Raw genomic sequence first — 25,987 nt, 5'->3', positions numbered from 1 at the left:
AACCACATTTACAATCCTGTAATGTATTATATATGATTTGCATATCCTGAAAATATGATTTTTCGTATTCTCCTTGGATATTGTGTTTTTCAAAAATGCAGAGGGCTAAAGCCAACATAGTATCCTAAGCCTTATTAATGCAAGGTAGCAATTATAAGTATCATTCTTAGAGCCAAAAATGTCATTAAAGCGCCACTCAAATGGATTTATAACTGTTAACTTTTTATTTCTCAAGGCTGCACTAGTTTTTGGTTGCCCACAAGCTTTCAAAGAATCCTCGACCTTGAGCACGCACTCATTGGCCTTTTCAGTAGTAGTTTTTCTCTTGCATTAATCTATACCTTATTGCTATAATTTTGACAGTGAGTTAACTTCATTTATGAATAAATGGTTATCAAACCATTTGAATGTATAAGTTCAGAATAGGTGCCCAAATGCATCACTGACATGTATGGCTTTATCAGTTGTACCCACTAGTCCTCAAGACTGAACTGAGGACCTTGAGGGAGTATGTGAGGTGACTTGGAGGCAGAGAAGGTATACAACTCATGACAGCGGATATTCCCTGGTATGGGAACATGTATGGCCATGGAGCATGACTGAGCAGTGGGAGTACCATCACCTTGGGATTAGCTGTGCTGGAAGGTGCTCGAAGGGAAGAAGGTGCATGCCCTGTGGAGAAGGTTATCACTTGTGATTGTATTCAAACTTATATTACAACACATAAACACTAATCCGATCCAGCCCCAAGAGCTGGCACTGACCCTTTGAGATGCTTGGTCTCAGAAGAAAAATACTCATGTTTCCTTGTTTGAAAAGTATATTAGTGCTAGTAAACTGCTCAAATCAGAAGAAATTGTGAGGGAAGGTATCATGTCATCTTTGCAATGGTGCTTTTGAGCCGAGGCAATCTATCTGGTAGAAATTCCTGGAGATGGTAGATGAGGAGACAGACTTCAGGACACCTTAGGCAGCCACATTCTCAATAGTGGTGTCACTGATGATCTTAATTTCAATGGTAGCGATGATATGTTGAGTACAACCCAAGTAACCTGTTACTTATGCTCAATCGCATCAATCTATGTAGTGTGGTGTTGGAGTACGTATTCAGTGACCAAATGTAAACTTATTAATAGACGAACAAAGTGACCTATGAAGTCACTGTGTATATCTTGTTGTAATGGGATACTCTTTGACTCTGGATTTGCCTGACTGCCTTGTATTGCATTGTGTATTTGACAATCCAAGAAAGGCATTAAAAAGAATACTGGTGATAATTTTGCGAAATTAAGTTGTTTTCATTGTTATGTCTGCCAAAGAGAAATATATGATTTGATACTATCAGTGTAGGATTGTATGATAGGTATTTTGCCTTTTCTGATAATATGCATGGCTTTTTGCTCAATTGAGACCATGTGCATTATCATCACACACCACCTTGTGCTTCAATGCCAAACTTAAATCAGAATGAGCGAGTGACCACAAGCATTACTGGAACCATGAATTGCACAGGCCTAATTTTATTAGCAACCTTACTCAAGGCATCCAAGGGTGATATGATAAATTCATGAACTAGGAACTAGCTCAGAGATTAGTAGCATGGAGTTATCAATAGTTGCTGTGGCACTAGCATGAGAAACCCTACAATCCTCCTTTAAAATTCTCCATGTTTCCATTTTTTTCTCCGATTGTAGCAAGTGATTTCCCAAAACTTTGAAATTCACATAGTAGTGTGGGGAGCATCAAAGAGAAGAAACAATTTCTTATTGCCGCAAATTACCATTAGGCTATCATACTTTATGGTCTCGCATGCTAGGGTAGCCATTGTAAGAAATTAGGCTAGTTTACAGCTCAGTAGGCCTGGGTGGGTTATAAACCCCAGAACTAAAGGGAGCTTTAGCTAAATCATGGACAATTTTCGGAATTGCTCCATTCTGACTCAGTTATTATTAAAAGTGGCCCATATGTACGAATGCTTTAAAAGATGTTCTCTGTTGGCCTTGTTGTTTTTCAAAATCATGAACGTCAGTTCACCAAAATGTCCAAAGTAGCAGGAGTGACATGATTCCCTGACCCTCCCCCTCATGACATCACTGTAAGTGATGTCATGTCACCTTTAAAACTAGTGACATCTCAGAAAATGACAAATTTAACGCCCTGCAATAAAAGACTGGGGAAATAATAGAAAATATACCAATGTGTTGTTCCTGGGCCTTTTTGCGGGGATATCCCCAAACTTACAGCTGTTTCTGTTGGTGTTAGGACTCTGGGCACTTTACCACTGCTAACCAGTGCTAAAGTGCATGTGCTCTGTCTAAATTGTGTTGGTGATTGATTTATCCATGACTGGCATATTTTTTGATTTACCTGTAAGTCCTTAGTAAAGTACACCAGGTGTGCCTATGGCCTGTAAATCAAATGCTACTAATGGGCCTGCAGCACTGATTGTGCCACCCACACGAGTAGCCATGCAAACATGCCTCAGACCTGCCACTGCATTCTCTGTGTGTTCTGTTTTAAACTGCCATTTCAACCTGCCAAGTGCACCCACTCGCCAGGCCCAAAAATTCCTTTTTACTACCAGTAAATTACCCCTAAGGTAGGCCCAAGGCAGCACCATGAGCAGGGTGCAGCGTATTTAAAAGGTAGGACATATACTGGTGTGTTGTACATTACCTGATAATACTGCTAATTTTGTACCATCTCTCCCTGAGGGTTATATGGGGATTGCATTGAAATATCTTTTAAGCATATTTCACAGTAGGAGCAGATAGAGATTTGAAGTTTGGGTATCTGAACTAACAATCGAAAAATACATATTTTGGTGAAGTTGGTTTTTAAATTGCATGTTTGAAAATGCCACTTTTAGAATGTGGCATTTTCTTGCTTAAGCATTCTGTGCCTCTGCCTGTCTGTCGATTACACGTCTGGGTTGGCTAACAGTCGGGCTCTTGTGCATTCACTCTAGACAGTCACACAAAGGGAGCTGGGGTGTGCCTTTCATATCCTGATGGGCCACCACCAGGCTGAATGGCCTTCCTGTGCTAGAGTGGTTGGAGGAGTTGTCACTAGCACCTGAATAGGGCTGTGCCTGTCCTCACACAAAGCGGTCTCCACCCCCCTGCAGTGTGTCTGAAGCCAGATCAGGGAAAAGAAGGGAATGTTGCACTGCAAAGACTTTCCTTTGAAGTTTGCCTACTAGGCAGAAAGGGGTATACGTATTGGACCTCTGACACCCCAAATCAGAACACTGCTTGATTGAAGACATTCTCCCAGGAAGAAGAGATGGATGCTGTAGGAGGGACTGACATTCTGGCTGTTGCTTTTTTGTGCTTGCCTGCTGCTTGCTGTTTCTGTCCTGGGAGTGAAAGGACTCGACTCTGCTTTCTACATCCTGCTTCCAAGGTTCTCAAGGGCTTGTGCATGCGTGCTTGCCTCCTGTTAAGAAGTCTCAGGGCCATCAAATACTTCACCTACCGGTGCCTGGGCATTTCTGCTGAGAGTCCTGACTTGCCAAGTGGTGCCAAATCCAGTTTCTGGACCCTTGAAAGTGTAATTGAAAGTAATTGTAAAGATGTACATTAAAACACATGAGAAATGGAGAATCATTATCCACTGAGAAACAAACATATACTGACACAAATATTCTAGATACATGTTTAAAAAAATCATATGCCCAGGCTGATCCAGAAACCATTTGTGTCAGGTCAACTAGAATACCACTATAACAATGATTTGTAGAAACGTTCTACTACTGTTACTCTTTAGTACTCCCGACGAATGGACACTTTCTTATTTTATTATAGATATTACATCGTTTTATATACATATTGTGAGAAGTTAGTCTGGCATATGATGTCCACTAGTTCTAGTGGGCACCTTTCACCAGTCTAATCAACCCTTATTGACGGTAGTTGTAAAGTCAACCTTATAGAAAGCTATCCTAGTGGAAGCATGGACCAGCAGTCATCAGGCTAAGACATCAGAGAGCGTATTAAGCAAGTTGTTTTACCAATTATAATCCCTTGAGCACCAAATGAAAGGACACCACACCAGGTATATATCAAATATATATGTATTTATTCTAAACACAGCCCCTCTGCACTCCTTATGAGGTCAGAGGTAAAAGTACAATACAAGTTACTCTATTAGCATACGATAAGTTGCACAGTATACATTATGCCCTAGGGGCCTCGCAAACCATATACTAAAATAGTGGTATAAGAACCACGTGAGAATTAGAAAGCAGGCCTGGGGCCTGTGGAATCGCTGGGGCTTCTCTAAAAAGGAAGTAGGAGGCCCATGGGTGACGTGGGCAGTGTCTAAACACAGCCGCGGCTTACCATTGACTTTCTATTGGAAATAAACAAGTTACAAATTTACAATTTAAGGACACTTCCGGATTGACTACGATGGAACCCTTTTAAACTAGGACACTTTGAGAGTCAAGACCCACGGGAGCACCGGAGTACTCGTGTTACCTCACCAAGGGAAGCCGGGGGCCTAGGTGTCTTTTCGTGTCGGGTTTCGTCGTCGTTTTCAATGGAGAGCTGCAAAGAAGGGCTGCAGGCGACCAGAGGAAAAGTGTCCGGGTGGATCCAAGGGTGGATCCAAGATCTGTAAAACCTGAAAGCAGAAGGGACAGAGTCTGAGACACTTGCCAGTGACCAGGGCGGCGATAGAAAGATGCCACCAGATGTTGGGTGATTTCAGGTGAAGATGTGAAGTTTGTCTCTTCAGCCACGAGGGCCAGGAGGCATTGATGACAATCAGGAGCTGGGTTCGACCTGCCCCACAAAGGATCTAGTTGACTGCAGTGTCGGTATCCAGACTGGACCCAACAAGCCTTGGCAAACGCAACCCACGCAGGATGTCAAGATTGGCTTCGGTGCAGACCAGCAAGGTCAGAGGAACTTCTCCTTTACAGGGAAGTTGGAGCAAGCCTGGAGCAACCAGGAAAGCAAGTTAGATTCAAAAGAAAGTCTTCGGGGGACTCACTAGCCAATGGACTAGGAACCGCAAAGACGCGTTGAGCTGAAATGCAAAAGCGGGGCCCACGGGTCACTCTTGGAGTGGGGGCCTCTGAGCTTTGGTGAAAATGGTGCTCGGGTCTGGGGCTTCAAGCACCCCAATGCACTACTTCGAGTTACCTCGGGAAGTGAGTGCAGCTTGCAAAATGCAGGATGTCCGGGAGTTCCTGTCCCACGACTCTCGTGTCCGCCATGGGTCTCAGCTCAGCTGTAAGCGAAGGTCGGGTCAGAGATGTCTGGAAGTCCGTGTCGTGGGTCACAGATTCTTCAGGATCTGGCAGGAGCCTCGAAAATGCAGACCAGCAAAGTTGCTGTTGGTGCCTGTTTGAACAGGGGGGTCACTCCTTGACCACAAGGGAGATGTCTTCCGTCTTCCAGTCGAAATGGAATGTCGAAGGTCCAGGATATATGTTTCAAAGTTTTGTCCAAGGTAATCTAGAGTCCTAGTGACTGGGTTCCTATACTTATACTAAGTTTAGGGGCTGGACTACCCTTAAGGTCCCTCCTATGGGTGTACCTGGGATGGGGGTGGTTACACCCCTTTCCCTTTGTCTAGTTTCGCGCCAGAGCTGGGGCAGAGTGCCCCAGCAACCAGTTTGAACTGGGAAATGCATGGAGCACCTTGTGTGCCCCAGGCAGTGTCTGGAAAGCATTCACTGAATGCAGTCCTCCCTGTCCCAATACACAAAAGCCTGTCTGGGCAGGTGCCAGCACCTCCTTGGACAGGAAACCTATTTTCCAGGCCTCCCCTGCCGGAGTTTTGTCCAGCAACAGGAGGTCAGACTCGTGTTTGTGGCAGCAACATCCGTTTTGTGATGCTGAGGCTCTGTTTAACTTTAACCGGGTAAACCAGTAACTACATGTCTTCTCCCTCTAGAAGGGTGGAATGCTACCCCCGCCGCCAGGACTGGCGGGGGGGGGGTAGTATTCCAAAGTGTTTGACACCTTACACAACATGTTTTTATAAAGCCAAACCAAAATTAGCATTAACCGCAAGGATTATAATGCACTTAAGAGTTTATGGTATGGCTATATCATAGAACAGCTATAAGGAGATGGTTCTGAAAGCTGCTGAGGGCCTCAGCTCATTCTAGGGCACCCTCTCACATAAAACCAATCACTCTGCCTCCAGGATTGTCAAGGCCTGCCAAAGGAGTGACTTATAAGTGTATATGTGTCTATATGTATATATAGATATAGGTACACTATATCTAAGTAAGGGATGATTACACCACCTTACCCAGGCTGTGTGAACAGACCTGTGGTGTCAGTTTGGAAGGCAAACCAGGGGTGGCACCATACATGCTGCAGCCCCTGGTATGCCTAGGGTGCTTTTATGCCCTGGGTGCCTATGGTACACTATACAGGGGCTAACAAGGGTGACCCAATAACCAATCTGGTATGTACCTAAAGTACATGGTATCAATTTAGAGAGAGAACAGCTAGGCTGTGGGCCTGATTAGCAGGGCCACAGCCAGACTAAAGTTGGAAATCCAGAGAGTCACAGCAAAAAGTGGGGGTAACCATAGGAAGCAGACCCTACTCTCCTACACATATGTGGACTCTACTTTGGCCCTACATAAACTGAAGATGAAGGCATTCTAACCTTGCCAGGCCATTTAATCATTATAAAAAATGAAGGGAAGTACAAATGTCTCAAACTAATTTTTTTTTAGACCATTACAAGAAAGGGAAAATCACAGACTGACCTGCTGGAGATCTGATTGTCTTCTGCAGATAGTGTATCAGGTGGTAGAGGGGCAAATAGAATATTTATGGTCCCTTCAATGCTTGGCAACTTGGCTCGGATGGCACTGGTACATCTCTATCATATTATTGCATCTGCTGGCACATGCATGGGGCAAGGCATTGCAGTAGACTGCTCCATGGGAAACACCTCTCACCTCTCATTCTTCAGCACACAGACCTTCTTGGTCCCAGAGAATAAGAAGTCTCATCTGCTAGTCACTGGGGACGATATATATAGGTTTCCTTCTGGGTAACTAGCACACTAAAAAGGGCAAAGGTGGAGCTCACTGTCCAGTGGTGGCTTGTAGGGAACTGGGGTGACGGGGCGGGGGGACGAACAATCTATATATAAAAAAATCACTTATCTCTGGTCCCCGCTTTGTCTTTCCTCTGCAGTCTCAGAACCAGGAAGCACCCAGGCTCCCCATAGCCAATCACAATGCTCCAATGCAGCTTTGTGATTGGTCTGAGCGCCGTGAATCGGCACTCAGATGGGGACAGGTAGCCTGCGCATATTCTCTACCAGGCTGTCCTTTACAGCCTGGTAGGGAATATGCAAATTGTTCATGACTGTTTGTCTGGTTCCAAGACAGCCTGATAGCAGTCATGCGCACTAAGAGGCTCATTACGATGGCGTAACGTAAAATACCCCGGACATATTATGATGGCAGTGGGTATCGCGGCAGACGCAAAGTCTGTCCGCCACTTTATCGCCGGTCAGCAATCATCTGATTGCCGGGTGGAGCGAGGCCAGTAACATATTACTATTACACATTACAATGTGGCTTGCGGAAAGGCCTTTTCATGGCAGCGATACCATGGGAAGGCTGGCGGGGATGGCTTTGGGGGCCCGTTGCGGGACCCTGGGGATGGTGGGGGTGCACCTGGATGGTACCTATGGTACCGCCCTGCAGTTCCCTGAGCCAATTGGCAGGCCCCGCGAGGTGCCTGCCACGTGGTGCACGGAAATGCCAGGCATGGGCTTTTGACATCGCGGCGGGTGCTGCTGTAAGCAGCACCTGCCGCTATGTTAAATTGCGGAATGTAACCGCCAGCATAGCGGTCGCATCCTAATTCGCAGTGTAGGACCGCTGCATGTCTGGCGGTCGGTTCCAACACCGCGAGGATCGCGGGCGGACTCAGGTCTGCGCACCATCCTAATAGGCCCCTTAGTGTGCACAATCCACTCCTCCTCCTGAAACCACCAGCCCCGCCCTGCCCTAATCCAGCCCGGCAGCAATGAAAAATAAAATGATAATAACTTTGTTATTATCATGTTATTTTTCCCTTTTTCACTGCTCTAACAGCAGTGAGACGACACTCCTCCGCCTTAGCTGAGGAGCCGGCACTGCCTCTGTCTCTGTAGCAGCAGCACCAGGCTACTGGGTAATGGCTTCCTACCTGACTTTGTGACTTGATTCTTTTCCGCTATTCCAATATGGCTGAAATGGAACAGAAAGATAGCTAGGCCTCGGTTAAAACATAGGAATTCCATTCTTTCCCACATCCGGTAACAGTGCAGTACAAAAGGAAACAATGTATGAAACCAATTCACAGCCCAGTGCAAGAATTGTATTTCTTATTTATTCACTGCTGTGTTTTACTCTTTGTAAAGTAGCCATGTTCACTTTCGGGTTATGCTGCTCATATAAAATCCGACCCCAGGGGTCACAAGTCCTCTACCAGAGGTCGCAGTGGACAAACAAGGGGTCGCAGGTGCGACCCCTAATTGACGTCTATGGTCAACATTTATCAGTAATGTATGACTCCCTCAAGGTACAATTATAAACATAACTAGCACTAAAAATAGTGCTGTGTTTAGGGCATGGAATAAGTGGGAGTAGAGATCATGTTTAGAAAACAGTTCACACGCAAATGTCATATGTGGGAGAACATTAGCATTTAGCAAGAAGTAATATATGGGAATGTGTGGAAAGAAATTAAAGCTTCGCTGTGATTGGAATGGATGGGAAAGCATCACCTTGGTCCCGGGCCTGAAACCTCTTAATGCACCAGTGAGGAAAGGATGGCCGGTCTTTTGAGCCAAATCTCAGTTGGAGCAATTCAACCTGCCAAACATGTAAACAGAATTTCAAAAGGAAATATTTATGTGAACATCCTGCCATCTGCTACCTTTTCAACAATATGGTATGTTCTTTGTGCATCCTCTGAATGTTATTTTGCACAGTACCATAGTATAAGCACTGTAATTGCGAGTTCATTTTCAGTTCCTTCTTTGGACTATAATGTACTCTAACACAATTCAAAGCTGGTGGGAACATTGATTAGTTTCTCTCTTTAGGAAGAAGTCAATTGCTGGCTATTATTTTATCTATTTAAGATCTAATTATCTTACTGTAGAGATCTCCTGTACTGTCTGTCATTGAAATGTCTACTCTGTTCTTGATCATAGATTAGACAAGTATAGTGGCTTTGTAGCGCATTGTACCCTATTCTGTATTATGTATTTGCATGGTATTAATGCACTATGAACAATATTGCCTTCAATTTCCCCCTTGCTCCAAATATCTGTCTATATGTGTATTATAAATATTGACTTACAAATGTTATACTTGTAATAAAACTAAGTCATTATAAAAGTAACTCCTCTGAGTTATCCATTTGCCACTGATTGCATTCGGAATTGCAGTTGAGCTTGTCATCAAACATTAATACACCATGGTCCATTGTACATTTAGGTACTTCCCTTATGAAATAATTATTTAAGGGTTTTGGTATAGTAGGCCTAAACTGCTTGGAAACTAGTATGTGCAAATTGCTCGCAGATTGTTTTGAGAAAAGGTATGCAATTTAATATATGAGCTGTGTGTAAGTATGATTATTCACAAATTGCCCTTTCGTCGGAGGTCGCAGAACAAGCAGATGAATTATAATTAGGCTCTATTTGTGACTCCCAGCACTGGGGTGGGAAGGCAAGGATCTTTGCCTAAGAGAGACTTCATTGCCTGCGTTCACATTCCCAATAAAAACACTTTTTTTTAAAGAAGCCCGTGAGTTTGAAATAGTAAGTGCTTCTTTAAAAAATATTTTCCGATTGGGAAGACATCAGTGGGTGTATGCAGTGGTCTGCCGCACTACTGCCTGCTCTATCTCTCATTCCACCGAGGATGCTCAACGCATTTCAAATGAGAGAAGGTCACTCACAGCTTCCTCTTTGTAAGTCTAACACCACTCCAAATTGGGTGTTTTTATTAGATCACAAGTTGGCATTGGCAATTGTGGCCACAAAGCATTGATTCATGTAAATGTTACTCGCAATCAGGCGGGGCAACTCTTTCATGCCCCCTATTAATTGCACATTAGAAAGAGTCGCAGAACCTCTGTGAGTTAGAAAAGCTTTCTGCTTTGCAATAGCATTTGTGTATATCGTAGAACACGTTTGCATTTGCAAACCCCATGAGTTTTCAAATTGCCTGTTTGTGACCATAGACTTATTTCTATATCAGGCCTTATGTTACTACAACACACTCTCCCTGGGTGGAAATAGATTAATGCAGTGTTTGGATATCACTGAGATGTTCCCTGTAAGCTTACGTGAGCACAACTTATTTGTACCCATGAGTGCACCCTTTGTATTTGGTGTATGCTGGAAATTTGTTTCACAGTAAAGTGGGTTCCCATGTTCCAACTGAAAACTCTGTGCTGGATACACAAATATAGCTGATGAGTAATATTATGTATATTTCCCAGATACCTGACAGATGGAGGGCTTAACCTGTACACTAGAAGTCTTAACCGGATTCCTGATCTGGCAGCATCACGTGATGTGATACAGAGAGGGGTGCACGATGTGACGGTGGACGCAGACAGGTAGATAAACGTTTATTTCCTTGTATTAAGAAATCCCAATTGCACACCAAAATATAAAATGGTATTATTTTAGTTCCATGTACAACACTGTATTTTTTGCAAATCTGCCATTTTTGTATTTCGCCCTGCTGATAGATGTCCTTTCCTTTAGAGGGTATTCTTCTGCTGAGAGATTTATATCTGCCTCTGGGGGTTTCCTGAGACTCTACTGAATAATTTGGTGTCGCTGGTAATCTTCTTGGATGTGCTCATTTCGGAGGGAAACCTGTCAGAGTTGTATCTGATTCATGTAGAGCTTTTTTGAATGAGGGCAATTGCAAAGGACATCATTTCACATGTACACCACATGTAAAAGTACATTGTCTGGTAGTATTATTTACACAAAGCAAAGAATGTAGTCAATTTTGAAAGTTCTACCAGTATGTATGTCTGTGTAGTCAATAAAGTTTGGTTTCAGCTGTTTACAAACACAATAGTCTACTTTGGACCTTACTTATACGCCTTTTTGGTAACTCAAAGGAACCCACAGTTTTTCTGCCTATGATTTAGCTATGAGGGCAGCTGATAATTGCCACAGTGCAAAGATCACTTAGATTTATCACTCAGTTCTATCATAGTGTTTTGATATGTAGATGGCACACAACAAATGTTATTGTCTTCCGGCATAATTAGAACTAGTACAATAGAATGGATTTTCTGCAGCCATGATGGGTTTCTATCATAGATTTGACTCCTATTGATCATTTTGCCAGAGCGTAGTTGGATCTGTACAGAATGTTGGTACAATCACAAAATGTACTGGTATACAAAGCAGACCATTAAAACAAAAGCACCCTATTACATGCTGTTTTATAATTTGCTAACTGATACTTTTTGACATATTCATCTCGTTCTCAGAATCATATATGAGTGGTTTCAAAGTGATTAGTCAAAATCAGAAGGTTCATCAATAGACTGAATTTTAAAATATTTAGAAGAAAGTCCAGTCGTATGTTAAATTCTTAATAGATCAAGAGGTATAATTAAGACCATCGGTCTCACAGCAGGGGTTGCATAATCAATGTGCTGTCTTAAAGTTGGACCTTGACCCTTTTTTGGTAGAAAAATATTCTGAGGTATCCCTTTCAAATGAATAACTTATTTTGCAGTCCTAGGTAATGCATCTTTTATCTACCAAATATGCATGAGTAAGTTGCTCTGTGTATCAAATTGCTGAAGAATGCCCTCTAGCACTGGATTGCTTTATAAATGCCAGTGGAATGGAAACTAAAGAAGGATACAGTACGGCTGAAGTTTACTTGAGTTACTACAGATATGGAACGTGGCTCTGCAAATTTACCATGATTTCTTTGGCTCATTAGGGTATCTACTCTAGAAAGAGGTTCCCATTCCTCTGCCTAGCACTGCAGTAAACCATGCCCCAAAAGTACTTCATGATCACATTCACAGCAAGGAGTGGGGCCTAAAGTTGCATGGCAGTCAGACTAGCAAGTCCGACGAAGAGCATATAGGAAAGCAGTCGTCATTTTTTATGTTATCTGAGTACTTCCTCTCTTCCAATGGACCTTTTGATCATATTAGGGTTTTCTTGGAATTAAAGCTGTTCCCCTCTCGCATGAATGCACAGACAGTCTTTTATGGAATCTGTTTCCTGGCATTCAGTATCAAGTACCTTGGTAAAAAAAATGTTATGCTTTAGGTTCATCTGGGCTATTCATTTGTTTTATGTTCCTGTATAATTTGATATGTAGCCTTACAATTAGTCTTGGGGACAAGATGCCATGAAAGGCCACATGACCTATCCTACTTAAATCTGAAAGGTGGAATAGTATTGCCATGCACTAGTACCTAACCTTTCTTTAATGTTGTTCATTTGCTAGCACTGTCCCTCTTTAGCAGTTATTGAAATGATTGCTTTGGTTTGGTTTACTCTGAAGCAATTCTAGTAGTCTTGAACTTTTTGAAAATTGCTCTAATGCAGCTTTTTGACTCCTCTTGGTGTTAATTATTTTCGTTAGTACTCAAAATGTGCCTTTTAATCAATGATTATAATTTCTATGATTGCAGCCATGTAATCATAATTTCATACGCTAATTTTATAGATTGAAAGAATCGCGTCCTTGTTCATCATAATTTGCCTACATTTTTACAACATGTGGGCATTCCATTACCTTAGCAATCAATGCTTATCCTTTTGACATACAAAATACTTTAAGCAAAGCTTTTAAAAATTGGAATTACTGTGCAAAAGTGTTTAACATTCTACTTTCTGTGCCGATACATAAAGTGCACTTAATTTGTTTTTATACATGTTTTATTCTATAAAATTCTCTTTAAAATGTCAGCACCTTCTACACTCGTGTTCAAAAAGTAGGAGGTGTTTTGTAGATTAAGACTATATTGCGTACTACTGCTTACGTTTGGAACGTAATTCAGACATGTAGCCAGTACTTTTTCAAGGAAATCTGTCATTTGTTTTTTTCTTGGTTCAACCAGTTGGATTGATAACTACAGATGTAAATCTTAAAATCATAAATCTGGTTTAGTCACGTGACAAGATAATCTAAAATGTGTCAGCAATATCCATTCACTTTTTTAAAACGAATTTTGCTGTGTTATCTAATTTATAAACAAGTCCTGTGTATTTGAAAAAGTACACCTCCAGTAGTGTAAGTTCTGTATCTTTACTAAAATATTTTGTGATCTACAAGGACAGGGTGGTGTAATGAACCAAACCCCACTTCTTCATTAACTAGTAAATGCCACACTGCACTGTCCTTGCTTTTTCTACAGGAAGGTATAGCATTTGACTATAATTCTGAATTGAAATCATTTATGGATTTACAAAGGAAATTTCTAAACTCAGAGAAATATATCTGCCTTTCCTACAGGGACAGCTCCTTGTGAGATGAGACCAATTTCAAATGAATGCATGGAGTGCTTGTATACTGTCTTTTGATTATTAATACGCCCCTAAAATAATTATATTGTGTTGTTCATATTGCTCTTATGCTGTGTCAATTTGAGCATTCCTTTTTTCATCACTAAAAAACAGAGAAGCAAAACAGCTCACCCTTGAAATATATAATGTTGCTCTAAACAGCTCCAGGATGCAAAGTTGCACTAATCAGGCAGTTTTTTGTTATCCGATCTAAAGTTTTCTTATGTTATGATGTTCCAAAAATTACTAAGTCTGTCTGCACCATTCAAAAGGCAGCAGTCTAAAACTATTGTCATTTTGTAATCATATTCCCATTGCAAAGATTTCTGTAGTGGATACATGAACACAGTACTTTTCAAGATCAATATAGTAATTTTAAAGTGTTGTTTACAAACTGAGTTAAAACATACAAATGTAAATGTGACACTAGCCTTGAATATGAACAGTACACGGGCACAGCTGCCTCTTAATCACTTCAGATATCTTTCCAAGTGCTATTAACCAAACAACGATCGCACTCTTGAAGTGTAGTGTTAAGTGGCACAGTGTTGTAATATTTGTGCATTATATTAAGCATAATACCTTATTTGCATGCCGAAATGTGCCATGGCTCACTGGTCCATTGAGCTCCTGATGTGAACGCTAACGCTTCCAGAACCTGTCTGGACCTGACAATGCACACATGTGAATTTGGAAAGAGGTTCAAAGTAACCGCGTATTACCAATAATTTGTCTGTATCCATTAGCATTTCTCTCTCTTTTATATTTTGGAATGACACTCTCCTGTCATTAATGCTACAGTGATGAGTAGGTGGCAGATGGCACCAGTTACAGGGATCCTTATGTCAACAACATGAGTTTTTAGGAGACCAGCTGGTGGCACCTGGCACCAAGGCTTCATAATGTTGACGGCATTTGCAGAATTACTTCTGTCACTGAAAGATTTTCCAGCACATTTTAAGGCAAAGTAACTTGTAAGAAAGCTGGCTTCATTTTATTGAGATCCTTCAATATTGGATACTTTGTGTCACCAAATTGCAGAAAAGAATTCTAGTGTGAAATAAGATTGTGAAATACCTCTGTTGGTGCTGGAAGTGAATCCCAGTGCTCCACAAACAATTCAAGAATTTTTGTAGTATGATTTCAAAAAGTATCTTCAATGCAAATTTGAACCAATGAAATAAAGGCACAGATGTATAATGAAGGATCAGCATTACAACTCAGTGCGTCCTCTTGTCATTGAATATTCATGACACTTCTGAGATCTATTTCTCACAAACATAAACAGGAAACTCCTGCATGTAGCCAGTACAGGCATATTATAGGTAAGTGAGACAGATAAGGTAAAATTAATTTGACTTTTGCTAGTCAAGTTTTACAGAGAAGAATAAATAATCAAATATAAAAATACTATACCATCACGATAGTTAGAAACACATTACAAGAGTACAGTAAAAAATCATTCATTCTCATCATATTAAACATAACCCACATGTAAAATAGAAAAAGCATTGAAAAAGCTACATCAAACACTTAAGTGCAGTGTGCATATTAAAGTAAATTTCCAGAAAATTTATGATATCACACAATTTAATGACAGTAACATAGCCAGATTCCTAGGTACACTGTCTCTCCAAAGTATGTATATAAAAAAACAATTATATGTCCAATTTTTCAAGTGATACATAAATCACTGATAACACTTGATTTATCGAAATTGAGAATAATCTTTCACCCCATCTTACAAATGTAATCTTGGTGATTTACAACAAAGCAGGCCACAGGACCTATGCCATTAATCTTTCTCACACCAATCATATGATATTACGTTTTCTTCAGTCTTTAACTGGAGGTCAACTCATTTGCATCAACATGTTGACACTGCACAATATTGGTTCCATAACACGGTCAGGCTCACACATATCAAGGTGCAAAGAACCCAGTTTGGACCAGACTTGCAAGTCATGGTTATGGCCCGTAAATCCAACAGTAGACTTGAGGAGGTAGATGTATTAGCTGCTATGTCCTGTGCATGGAGGATCATCGCAAACTACCGAAGAATGGACATCTTATGCTCCCCACTTCTGTCAATGGGAAATAACCAAGTCCTTACACTGCTTCTTGAACAATCTTCAATGGGAATTGTAAAGAAAGTGGTGATAGTGGTGTTGGGTGACCTGTTCCCCGATGGGTTATTTATACCAATGCAAGTATTTCAGGAGCTGGGAGGAAATACTGCCCTGAAAATGCTGCTGGTCCACTGACTGCACCATGCAGAAAGCTCAACACCCACACATTTCCTGAAGGCACTGATAAAACTGGCAGTACTCACTAAGATGATTCAGAGAGAAGATTCGTCTTAGACATTTCCTTTCTATATCAAGAGGGGATGAGCAACCTTGATATAGTATACAAAAAGGTACTAAGAGACCGACCTGGAGTGGGCAATCTCTAACAAAGCTTGGCAAATTGCTGTGCTCCGGTGAGGGGAAACGCCCTTCACCTACTGGCATAAACAAAAACACTTATCAAAAAATCAACGCCCATTTCCTGATTCCAATCGAGCAGCACTGTGCAATGCAAAAAAGTGTAAGGAAATGAATGTGACTTTCTAACACACGGCCTGGAGCTTCCCCTTCCTGTCTCAATATTGGCCTAAAGTGTTCTCTATATTAACAGAGATGCTAGAGGTACTCCTAAACCACGCCTTGGATTTAGCCCTTTAAATTTAACAATGTATATACCTAAAACATACCTCAAGTTTGTGTAAATTGCCCTGTTGCTAGCTAAACGTCAAGTGGCGGAATGCTGGATGACATCTACACCACCTACAGAGGAGGCATGGTTGAAAGACGCTGCAAGTGACTTTAGTCTTTTATTGCTGCACGACAATAGAAGACTATGGAACCTTGTAGCACCCCAAGGCACCCCTCCTCAGAGACTTCTTGGAACCTTATAGAGCGTACATGAGAATGTGGGCAGCTGATACACTGTTACAGAACTGATTAAAGATTTAGGGTGAAAAGTGAAAAAGGAGACTCTGCTACGGGGGAGATTTCTCCTGCTCAGTGTAACTCTGGTGTACCACTAATACGATGCAGATACGTTATGTGACTTATAAAATGACCATGTGTGTGCTAGCCCGATGTATTGCTATTCCCTTGAATTTTCATGCTGATCTGTGAGTGAGGTGTTTTGCTGTTTATTAATAGTAAAAAGCTCAAAATAATCTTACAAATAAACAGTGACACTTGTTGCATTATCAGTAGTTATGAAAAGTCCTAAATTTGATAAATTCATTCTTCGGAAGAAAACAATGAGTTAATACCTTATTTAGGCAAACTAAATCATGTATCTTCAAGGTTTCTTGATATTCCTAAATTAATTGTGCAAGCTACAAATCAAACATTCTTAAATCTGTGACATAAGTACACAGGAATATTGTTTCTATATCCACTTATTGACCTCTCTCTTTCTTTCCCTGGGTATATTTATAATTGACTGTTCCTTTGAATTAATACAACCAAACATTTTCTGTTTTATCCATCACTGTCCCTTTCAAATCTTTACATTTAGCATTCTGTTATCTGACAGAATATATTCTTTCATTCTGAGCCTCAGACAGTTGATGACAGGTACTAAGCAGTGCTGTTAAAGTCTCCACACCTGGAAGACAGGACGAAATTGCTTTCTTAATTTCGAAAGGGCGAGACAATGGCTGGATCACCACACACAAATCTGAGTACCTTACCCGAAAGGAACTCCGTATTCCGTATTTTTATATATTCCTTAAGGAACACAAAAACACATTTCCTTCACTTGGAAGGCCCATTGTGTCAGAGGTTGGCTCGATTCTTGAAACCCCATCTCACCCCTAACCCCAAGTACAAAACCCATTGGAGATTAAAGGAGTTCATGAACAGTAACTCTAGAAATGTGGTTTACATCCTCATATGCCCTGCAATCTTATATATGTTGCAAGGACAATGAGGAATGTGTGTCTTAGAATAACAGAACACCGAAGCACCATTAGATGTAAATGTGACACAACCAAATTAACTAAACACTTCATTGAGGAAGGACACACAGGTAAGGAGCTAACATGGCACTTCCTTGAGAAACTCATGCCTTTCTGAAAGGCCTTGTCAAATCCCTTATTAACATTTAAGCAATGCTGGCACTACAGAATTCATACTGACACGTGAGGATTGAAGGATGAAATCTCCTAAACCAGCCTTAATACCCCAGCACATCACTGAGCGATTATACTCTCCCTCTGATTTCAATAGGATAAAAGTTATGGTCCCTCCTGTCAGGTGCCTCAACCAATGTATAAAGATACAGTTGGGATCCTGATATAACCTCTTTCCACTATGGGTATCATTGACTATACCTTTGGTGGCTCACAGAAACTGCCCTTATATATATGAAATATACATACATTGTACATCTCTAAATTTGCCTCTTGAGGTAAGTGAGGGGTTTTGCGCATGAAGGATGTCCTCCTTAGTAGTGTTTTACTTTACTTTTCTTGAGACAAGACCGCATCTTAATCAAAAAGGTTACTTGGCTCCCACTGACACCAATGTTGTTCCGACATGAGCTGCTGAATGTTTTGTTACGTTATGTTAAATATACTTCTATAGCGCACGACTCACCCGGAGGCATCTCGGCGCTCACCTAGTGAAGGAGGAGGAAGTTGGTATCATTTAATGAGTGTAGTTAGAACAAAAAGGCTTTTAGCTGTTTCCAGAAAACAAGGTAAGAAGTACATTTACGTAGGGCCATTGGGAGCTGATTCCAGTACCTAGGAGCAATGTACGTAAAGGTTCTACCCCTGGTACGGCTGAGACATATTCGGGGCACCTTTAGGAGAGCTAATGAGTTGGATCTAAGATTACAACCCGAGATCTGCTTTGTGAATTTCATTTGTAAGTAGAGAGGGCCCGTACCATTCAGAGCATTAAAGGTAAGGCAGCAAATCTTGAAAAAAGAGCGCTTTTGTCCAAAATGTGCCTCCTGTTGCCACCCATAACTCTCCTTTATGAGCTCGACATTATTAAATATGTCACATAAGATTAGGCAAAATGCAGTCATCCCGTTGGGGTCATAATTTTTCAAATAGTTGAACCTTTGCATCAATTACACTACAATACTGCATGTCGTTTTCATAGTTTCCATCCCATTGCCACTAATTATCTCTTCCTTTTATGGTCACAACATTATCTCACATGATTATAGGCACAATGCAGTTGCCCTCTGACGATCATATTTGTAGACAGAGTCGAAAAGACATATTGGTAATGTTTATACAGCCCCTTTTAATTGTCTAAACTAACCTTCGCACAGTGTGATCCTTGTGGGTTTTTAATAGAGCAGTAGTTCATCCTTTTAATTACCTCATTTCTCTACCATCTAACAGAGGCACAACTTAGCTGGTGATAGGTTTAGTATTCCCACCCTTGAGAGCAACCAGACTAAAAAGCAGCGTTCCTGCGTTATAGGGTATATTTGAGTGTCCTAAGTTCTAGATGGTAGTTAAAAGTGCAGAAGGAACTTTTTATACTGGCATATGATTCTCGTAATTGACAGAACCTTTCATATATCATTAGTGTTTGACTACAGAGGCTACCATCTTCTCTCAGACCATGAAGGTTGGTATCCCCTAGGTTAGGGTCATATACTTATACCCATGTTCATGCAGGTATTCACCCAACACGTGTATGTTTGGTTTGCAGTTCAGTGCCACCATATCTGCGTTAGTAAAATGCATGTATTGATTAATTTTAATGCCATTTAAGGTTTATTTTTGCTAACTTTCCTTTTTCTTATGTTTACTATTTGTTAGACCAAGCATCTTTACCGTGTTTTTCTCCTGTCTATTGTTTTCTGACCTCCTGTTTTTTGACTGTGTGATGTCTTTCGTTTTTGCTGATTTTAGACCTCTGCACACTTTACCACTGCTGAAAAGTTGCAAAGCACAATACTCCCTGTGTAAATTGTGATTGTGATTGGTTATGCATAATTGGCATTTTGATTTACTGGTAAGTCCCTGGTAAAGTGCATTGTGCGTGCATGCCCAGGGCCGGTAAATCTAATGCTACTAGTGGGCCTGCAGCACTCATTGTGCCACCCACATGAGTAGCCCTGAAAGCATGTCTCAGACTTGCCAATGGTGTGTCTAGGAGTGCTGTTTTAAACTGCCATGTCGACTTGGCATTTCACCCACTTGCCAGGCCCAAACCTTCCCTATTATTAACATGTAAGGCACCCCTAGGGCAGGGCCAAGACAGCTCCATGCACAGGGTGCAGTGTACGTGAAAGGTAGGACATGTACTGGTGTGTTTTACATGTTCTGATAGTGAAATACTGCTAAATGTGTTTTTCACTATTGCAAGGACAAGCTCTCACATTGGTGCTGCCTTGTAACATTTTACAAGAGTAACTTTCAATTGGGAACAGCTAAAAATTTGGAGTTTGAGCTCAGGATTTAATCTTTTAGTGAAGATGGTTTTTAAATTGTGTTTAAAAGTGCCACTTTTAGAAAGTGGACATTTTCTTGTTTAACCATGCTGTGCATCTGCCTGCCCGGGGAATCCACGTCTGGTTTAGACTGACAGGGGCTTGTTTGTGTATTTACTCTAGACAGTCACACAAAGGGAGTTGAGGTATGCCCTGCATATCCTGATGACCCATCACCAGGCTGATGGGTCTTCCTGAACTAGTGGTGGGCAGGGTTGTCACTGACACATGAATAGGCCTTTGCCTGTCCTCTTACATGGCAGTCTCCACCACCCCCCCCCTGTAGTGTGTCCGGAACCAGTTCAGTGCAAGGCAGGATCTGTGCATTACAAAGACTATCCTTTGAACTATCCCTAGTTCAAAGGCCAACAGGGGTATAAGTATTGGACCTGTAACCCCAGACTTTGGGAACACTTCTGGATCAAGAGGAGACTCTGCTAAGAGGGAGAACTGGAGAGCTGTCAAGGGTGTACTTATCCTGCTTGAGTAGATTATTCAAGGGCTTGTGTGTGCCTGTTTCATGTTAAGAAGTATCAGGGCCATAAAATACTTCACCTGCAGCAACCCTGAACTCCACTACTGGGAGTTCTGACCTGCCAAGTGGTGCCAGTTCCAGTTCTGGGCCCTCGGAGGTTGTTCCTGCAACAAAAAGCTGCAAGAGACTGAAACAACGCATCACTTTTCCAGCACCTGTTTTTCCGAGGCAGCACGAATGGGACAAATTTATTAGGTGTGTAACTCCCTTACACTGACTAGAATGAGGGTCCCTACTTGGACAGGGTGCAAACCACTGCCAGCTAGAGACCCCCATTTCTAACACGTTGGTTCAGAAATTCTCATAACAAAAGTTACTCTACTCTTTAAATAAATAGCTGAAATATAAAGTGCATAATTATTGTAGCCACATTTCCCAAAACGTTTAATACAGAAGAAGGTTGCATTTGAGCTCTGCATTATGAAATCCATTCTTTATAATAATTATACGTCTTTCTGCAGCTTTTTAGAACCATATGCATACATGGATACATGAAAGGAGAGTTAACTTTTGAAAAAACAAGCTTTCTTTATTTGTAGGTATTTGGCATATTTTCGAATTTTTGAGGAGCCAATTGTTTCCAATATTTGATTGAATTTCATTTCCTTTGGATAGTGTTCAAGCCACTGCCAACTAGAGACCCCCATTTCTAACAATGTTCATTTAGGATAAATAACCTAGTGCCAAGTTTGGAATGAGTTTGACACTACTGCTTTTACATTACACTTCTTGACATTAAGTGGGTCGTTTCATAGAGATCCTCTGGTCCTGAGAAATGCCCGTGACCTCTGTATTAGCTAGAGGTACAATAGAAACATTATGCTGCATAACGGATGGTGGGGCCATTATGCCTACACTCCATTTCATTATTGTTTTTAGTTGTACCGTAGGTACCCATTAATAAAGGTGATAACTTGGGTTTACCTTCAGGTATTTTTTAAGTGATTTGGATCCATTCTTGTCCAGAAAAAGTTGAATCTAAGAACTCCCTCTACCTTGAGGTTGAGTCTGACCTGGTGGTACCACCCTACCAGGGTGGGGCTAGGTCGGCGATGATGAAGCATGCCACAAATAGTGGGTGAGGCTTCGTCTTCCAATAAAATTGGTATCTCATAAGAGAAATCCCCAGTAGCCAATTGGGCTGTAGTCCTGGCATGAAACTAAGTAGATCTTCCCCTTTTGCCTTCACACTCTGTTGTGATTTTTTCAGTTTATTTAATTGTGGAGGGTGTGTGTTGGCTTTTCCTCCACCTCTCCCCCTGAATGTTCTGAAGTGCTGGTGAAGCTTCATGGCAATGACACAAAATTCTTGTGGAATAATGTAACTTCAAATAATTTGTTTTGATTGTTGTACCATTACTGTAGTTGAATGAATTCAATGTACCCTGTTGCCCTGGTATTCCTTTGCCATTAATCAAAATACTACTTGTGTTGGATTGTTTTTCAGTGACACAATTTGAGAGCTTCTAAATGACTTATACTGCTATATGAATATACATGTTATGCAATAGTATTGAAAACTTTGTTATGCAAAACTAAATCAGTCATTTTGCAGAAATGGGAAGACAAGCCAAAGGACTTTTTAGGACTTGGGAAGAAGATGGAAACAAAAGTTTAGGAGAAGTAAATGTCACGGTCTTAGTTAGAAATGATTTGAAAGCTATTGGAGTGATGGTGCATCAGTCCAGGAAGTGAGGTACAATGCATTTAATACCTCACATACATACGCTAATATGGTCCCTGAGAGCCTCTATCCTAGTAATTCTTTGTAGCTCAAGTACCCATTTCAATGTAACTGCTAATATTTTTTCCTCACCAAAGAAAGAAGCAACTCTGGTTCCACTATAGAAAAATGGGGGAGCTTATTTTTTGATCCTCTGGAAAAATGATTTGCTAAAATATAGCTCGGCTCTTAGAAGACTTCTTGAGCAAGAGAAAATCATTGACTTTAACCAGATAATTTTTAGGACTCGTTTTTCAAAATCCCGCACTTTAATGATCCTGATGTCTCTACTGAGAAAAACTTTTACTGTATGCATAGATTCTTTATTAAGCATTCTTGGTTTGAGGCTGCAATCATAACTGGATGAATGGAATCATCAAGAAGTTGTTTGGAGGCAATTCCAATCATCTGAGGAGTGCAGAACTATGTTATAGTGCTCTATATTTATTTATATATATATATATATATATATATATATATATATATATATATATATATATATATATATATATATATATATATATATATATATATCCGGCTTTACAGAATAAATTTAAACGAAAGAAGAGTCTTATCTTTAAAATAAGCTGGGTGTCTATACTTGTTCTTTGATATGCAAAGAACAAGGTCTTGTTAAACAATACTCCATAGGTGTACACAACAATATAAACCATCTTCAGTCTGAATTTGTGGAGAAAATGCATGGGCAAAACGTCACAGGGACAGAAGTAACAAATATATTATTAAGTTGACACAACATCATGGTGGTAACTAGTGTATCAACCTTTGGAAATAGCGAATGGTTATTAATTGGTATATTATTTGATTTAAAAAGTTATTATCTTTGCTTCTATTGTCAAACGCTGACCTGGTTTACCAGAAATAGTAAAAGCAAAAGTTTCATTATTTATTTTATAAATTAAAATAAGTTTTAAATTAATATATTTTCTTTAGTTCTATGTGCATTTCCGCATCAATTCTGATTATTATGATAATATGTCCCAAGATCTTGAAGTAAATAATGTCATGGCAAACGCATTGCAGTGGAGCACAGCATCAGCCCTAGCCTGACAGCAATCAATAACAGTCTGTTTATGCGTAAGCCTTAGCAGAGTGCCTGCTGGGCCTTATTTCTAATCAAGCTTGCAATTGCAGAAAAAGGGCACAAGTACAATTAGCCAAAGATTTCCAAAAGAGTCCTCAAATAAATGAGAAACAAAGGGGCATGGTGCATACTCAAGGTCATATAATGCTACAAGTAGGGGAACAAGCTCTTTACAACTGGTTAGCAGGAAAACATTGTGCACAGTCATAAAGTCAAAAACAGTTCAGCAAAAATAAGTTAGTGAGGGCGAAAATCTGGGACCATACCACAAGATGATAATTTCTAACAGCCACCCAGAAGGACTAATGTCCATAGACATCTGGCATCTATAAATGCTAATGCCATTCCTAAGTATGAAGCCAGTCTTACCCAACTCTAAAATTCTTCTTCTGGTTTTCCTATATTTCGGTACGGTGTTTAAGGTCAAAAAGGACTGGTTGGCTGCCAGATGGCTCCTCCATCATTCATTACCAGCAACAAAGGTAGTCCTCAACCAAAGAGGTTCTCGTACAGTACTGCTGTTAGACCTAACAGCCTTAGGGTGATCTTCCGCCAACATTTGCCTGCCTTCCTTTATTTTTCTGACTTTGTTTTTGCTGGTTTTATTACTCTGCACACTTACCACTGCTGACCAGTGCTAAAGTGCATGTGCTGTCTCCCCTAACCATGGTAACATTAGCTAAACACCAATCATGGGGTTCTTCAAATTCGATATTTGCTGTTCAAGGAGGTCCATAGAGCCTTGCAAAATCAAAAATATGTCATCGATGTATTTTAAGTACATGATGAGATCTGTACACCAAATCTCAGAGTTGTAGATGAAGCTATCCTCAAATTTCAGCAACAACAAATATCAGACTTGAATTTGAAGAACCCCAGTATTCAATCCACCAAATCCAATCACAAGACAAACCTCACCTATTTGTATGTTCATCTCGAGCTCACAACAGCTGGTCTTGTCACCAAAGTTTTCAAGAAGTCTCCTGACCGCAACAATATGTTACTATTCAGGAGATTTTATCCTCCTTCGATGAAGCAGCACTTACCATTTTCACAATTCACACATGTAAAACGGATGACGCCTAATGCCAATGTCAGCACCCAGACACTGAACATGTTCAAAAACCAGTTTCCCAAGCATGGGTACCCTGAAGATGTTTGGAGACTGCATTGAGTTGCATGTCAACTTTGGATCGTTTAACCTTAATACAGAAGCAACAAGTTGTGAAAACAGAACACGAGGTTTTTGTGTCTTGATTCTCTACCCAATCTAATATTATCAAATGGATAATTTTGCATCATTGGGAACTCCTTCAAACAGACTCAAACTTCAAGGGTCTTTTTGTGAACAAACCTCTATTTGCATATAGATGCACTTGGAACTGGAAAGAAATTTTGGCAGCACCTCCACAGAAGGAAGCCACACCTCCTAAGGGGTTGAAGAGGTGTCAAAACTGTATACATTGTGGTAACTTCATAGTGGGTAATAGTATCTCTCACCCACAAACCGGCAAATTGATCCAACTGAAACATTTGTCACACTGTAACTTCCAATTCGTTGTCTACGCCATTGAGTGTCCATGTGAAATAATTTATGTGGTCAAAACAGAGTGGCGCCTTACTGATCACAAAAGTATGATTAGACACAAGAATGGGAACACATCCCGTGTGGCACACTGGATAGATAACATCCACAACATTGCACAACATATATTCACAGTGTTGCAAACCATAAAGGTGAATCCATAGATCAATACCCAGAGATATTTATCCCAACGTGAGACCCACTGGTTCAAGTACTTGAACAGTCTCATTCCTACTGGTGTAACCGGCAAGCTGGAACTTGCTTATTTTCTATAGATTACCTGTCTTGCAGACATTACTGTTTTTTCTCCGTACATGGTTGTCCACCTCACCCAAGACTCTTACTCATCCTTTGCTCATTTGCATAGCCTACAGTTGTCAGAGCAGACTTTAAATTAGGCATTTCACTTCTTTGCGGCACTTAGAAATATTCATGTTCAATCCGAACAGGTCTCTAATAATGTTCTTATATTCAAGTTTTTATGTCACTCAGTGTATATTAATTTGGTATGGTATACACATTTGTTTTGTCCAACAATTGTTATGATCATTAGCGTGTTCGACATTATATATGCCAACATTTATGTGCAGAGCAGAATTTTCAGTCAGGCATTTTGCTTGTTATTGAGTAACATTAATGTGCACATTGAACATGTTCACATTTTCATTTAGTTTCTCAAGTCATTAACTGCGCATCAATTCAGAACAGCATATATATTCTTTTTGTACAGCTATTATAAACCAAAGGAAATGATGGACGGAGCGTTGACAATACAAGCACTCACCCCCAGTCAACTGATCTGGGTTTAATCCATCACTTTTCATTTGTCACCCCGAGTGGGACGGGTATGCTCAGACGTGAGTCCCGTGCTCTCCACACGACTGGAGTCAAGCTATCCTGGCTGATGACGGCTGATAGCCAGAAACCGATCCTAGGATGCTTGATTCTGGTCCAGGAAAGACATGG

General features: G+C 40.7%; 1 protein-coding gene across 2 annotated transcripts in view; it reads left to right on the top strand.

The window, feature by feature from the left end:
* NAV3 (neuron navigator 3) overlaps positions 1–25,987 on the top strand; it is a 1,248,418-nt gene that overhangs the window by 694,002 nt on the left and 528,429 nt on the right. For both annotated transcript variants that reach the window (XM_078674251.1, XM_078674250.1), the window contains exon 12: positions 10,491–10,610. In XM_078674251.1, coding sequence (XP_078530377.1) covers positions 10,491–10,610 — 120 coding nt within the window. The remainder of the gene's footprint in view (positions 1–10,490; positions 10,611–25,987) is intronic.

This window comes from Lissotriton helveticus, chromosome 1_1, assembly GCF_964261635.1.
Source record: "Lissotriton helveticus chromosome 1_1, aLisHel1.1, whole genome shotgun sequence".
NCBI lineage: Eukaryota > Metazoa > Chordata > Amphibia > Caudata > Salamandridae > Lissotriton > Lissotriton helveticus.
This window is presented reverse-complemented; position numbering and strand designations above follow the sequence as displayed.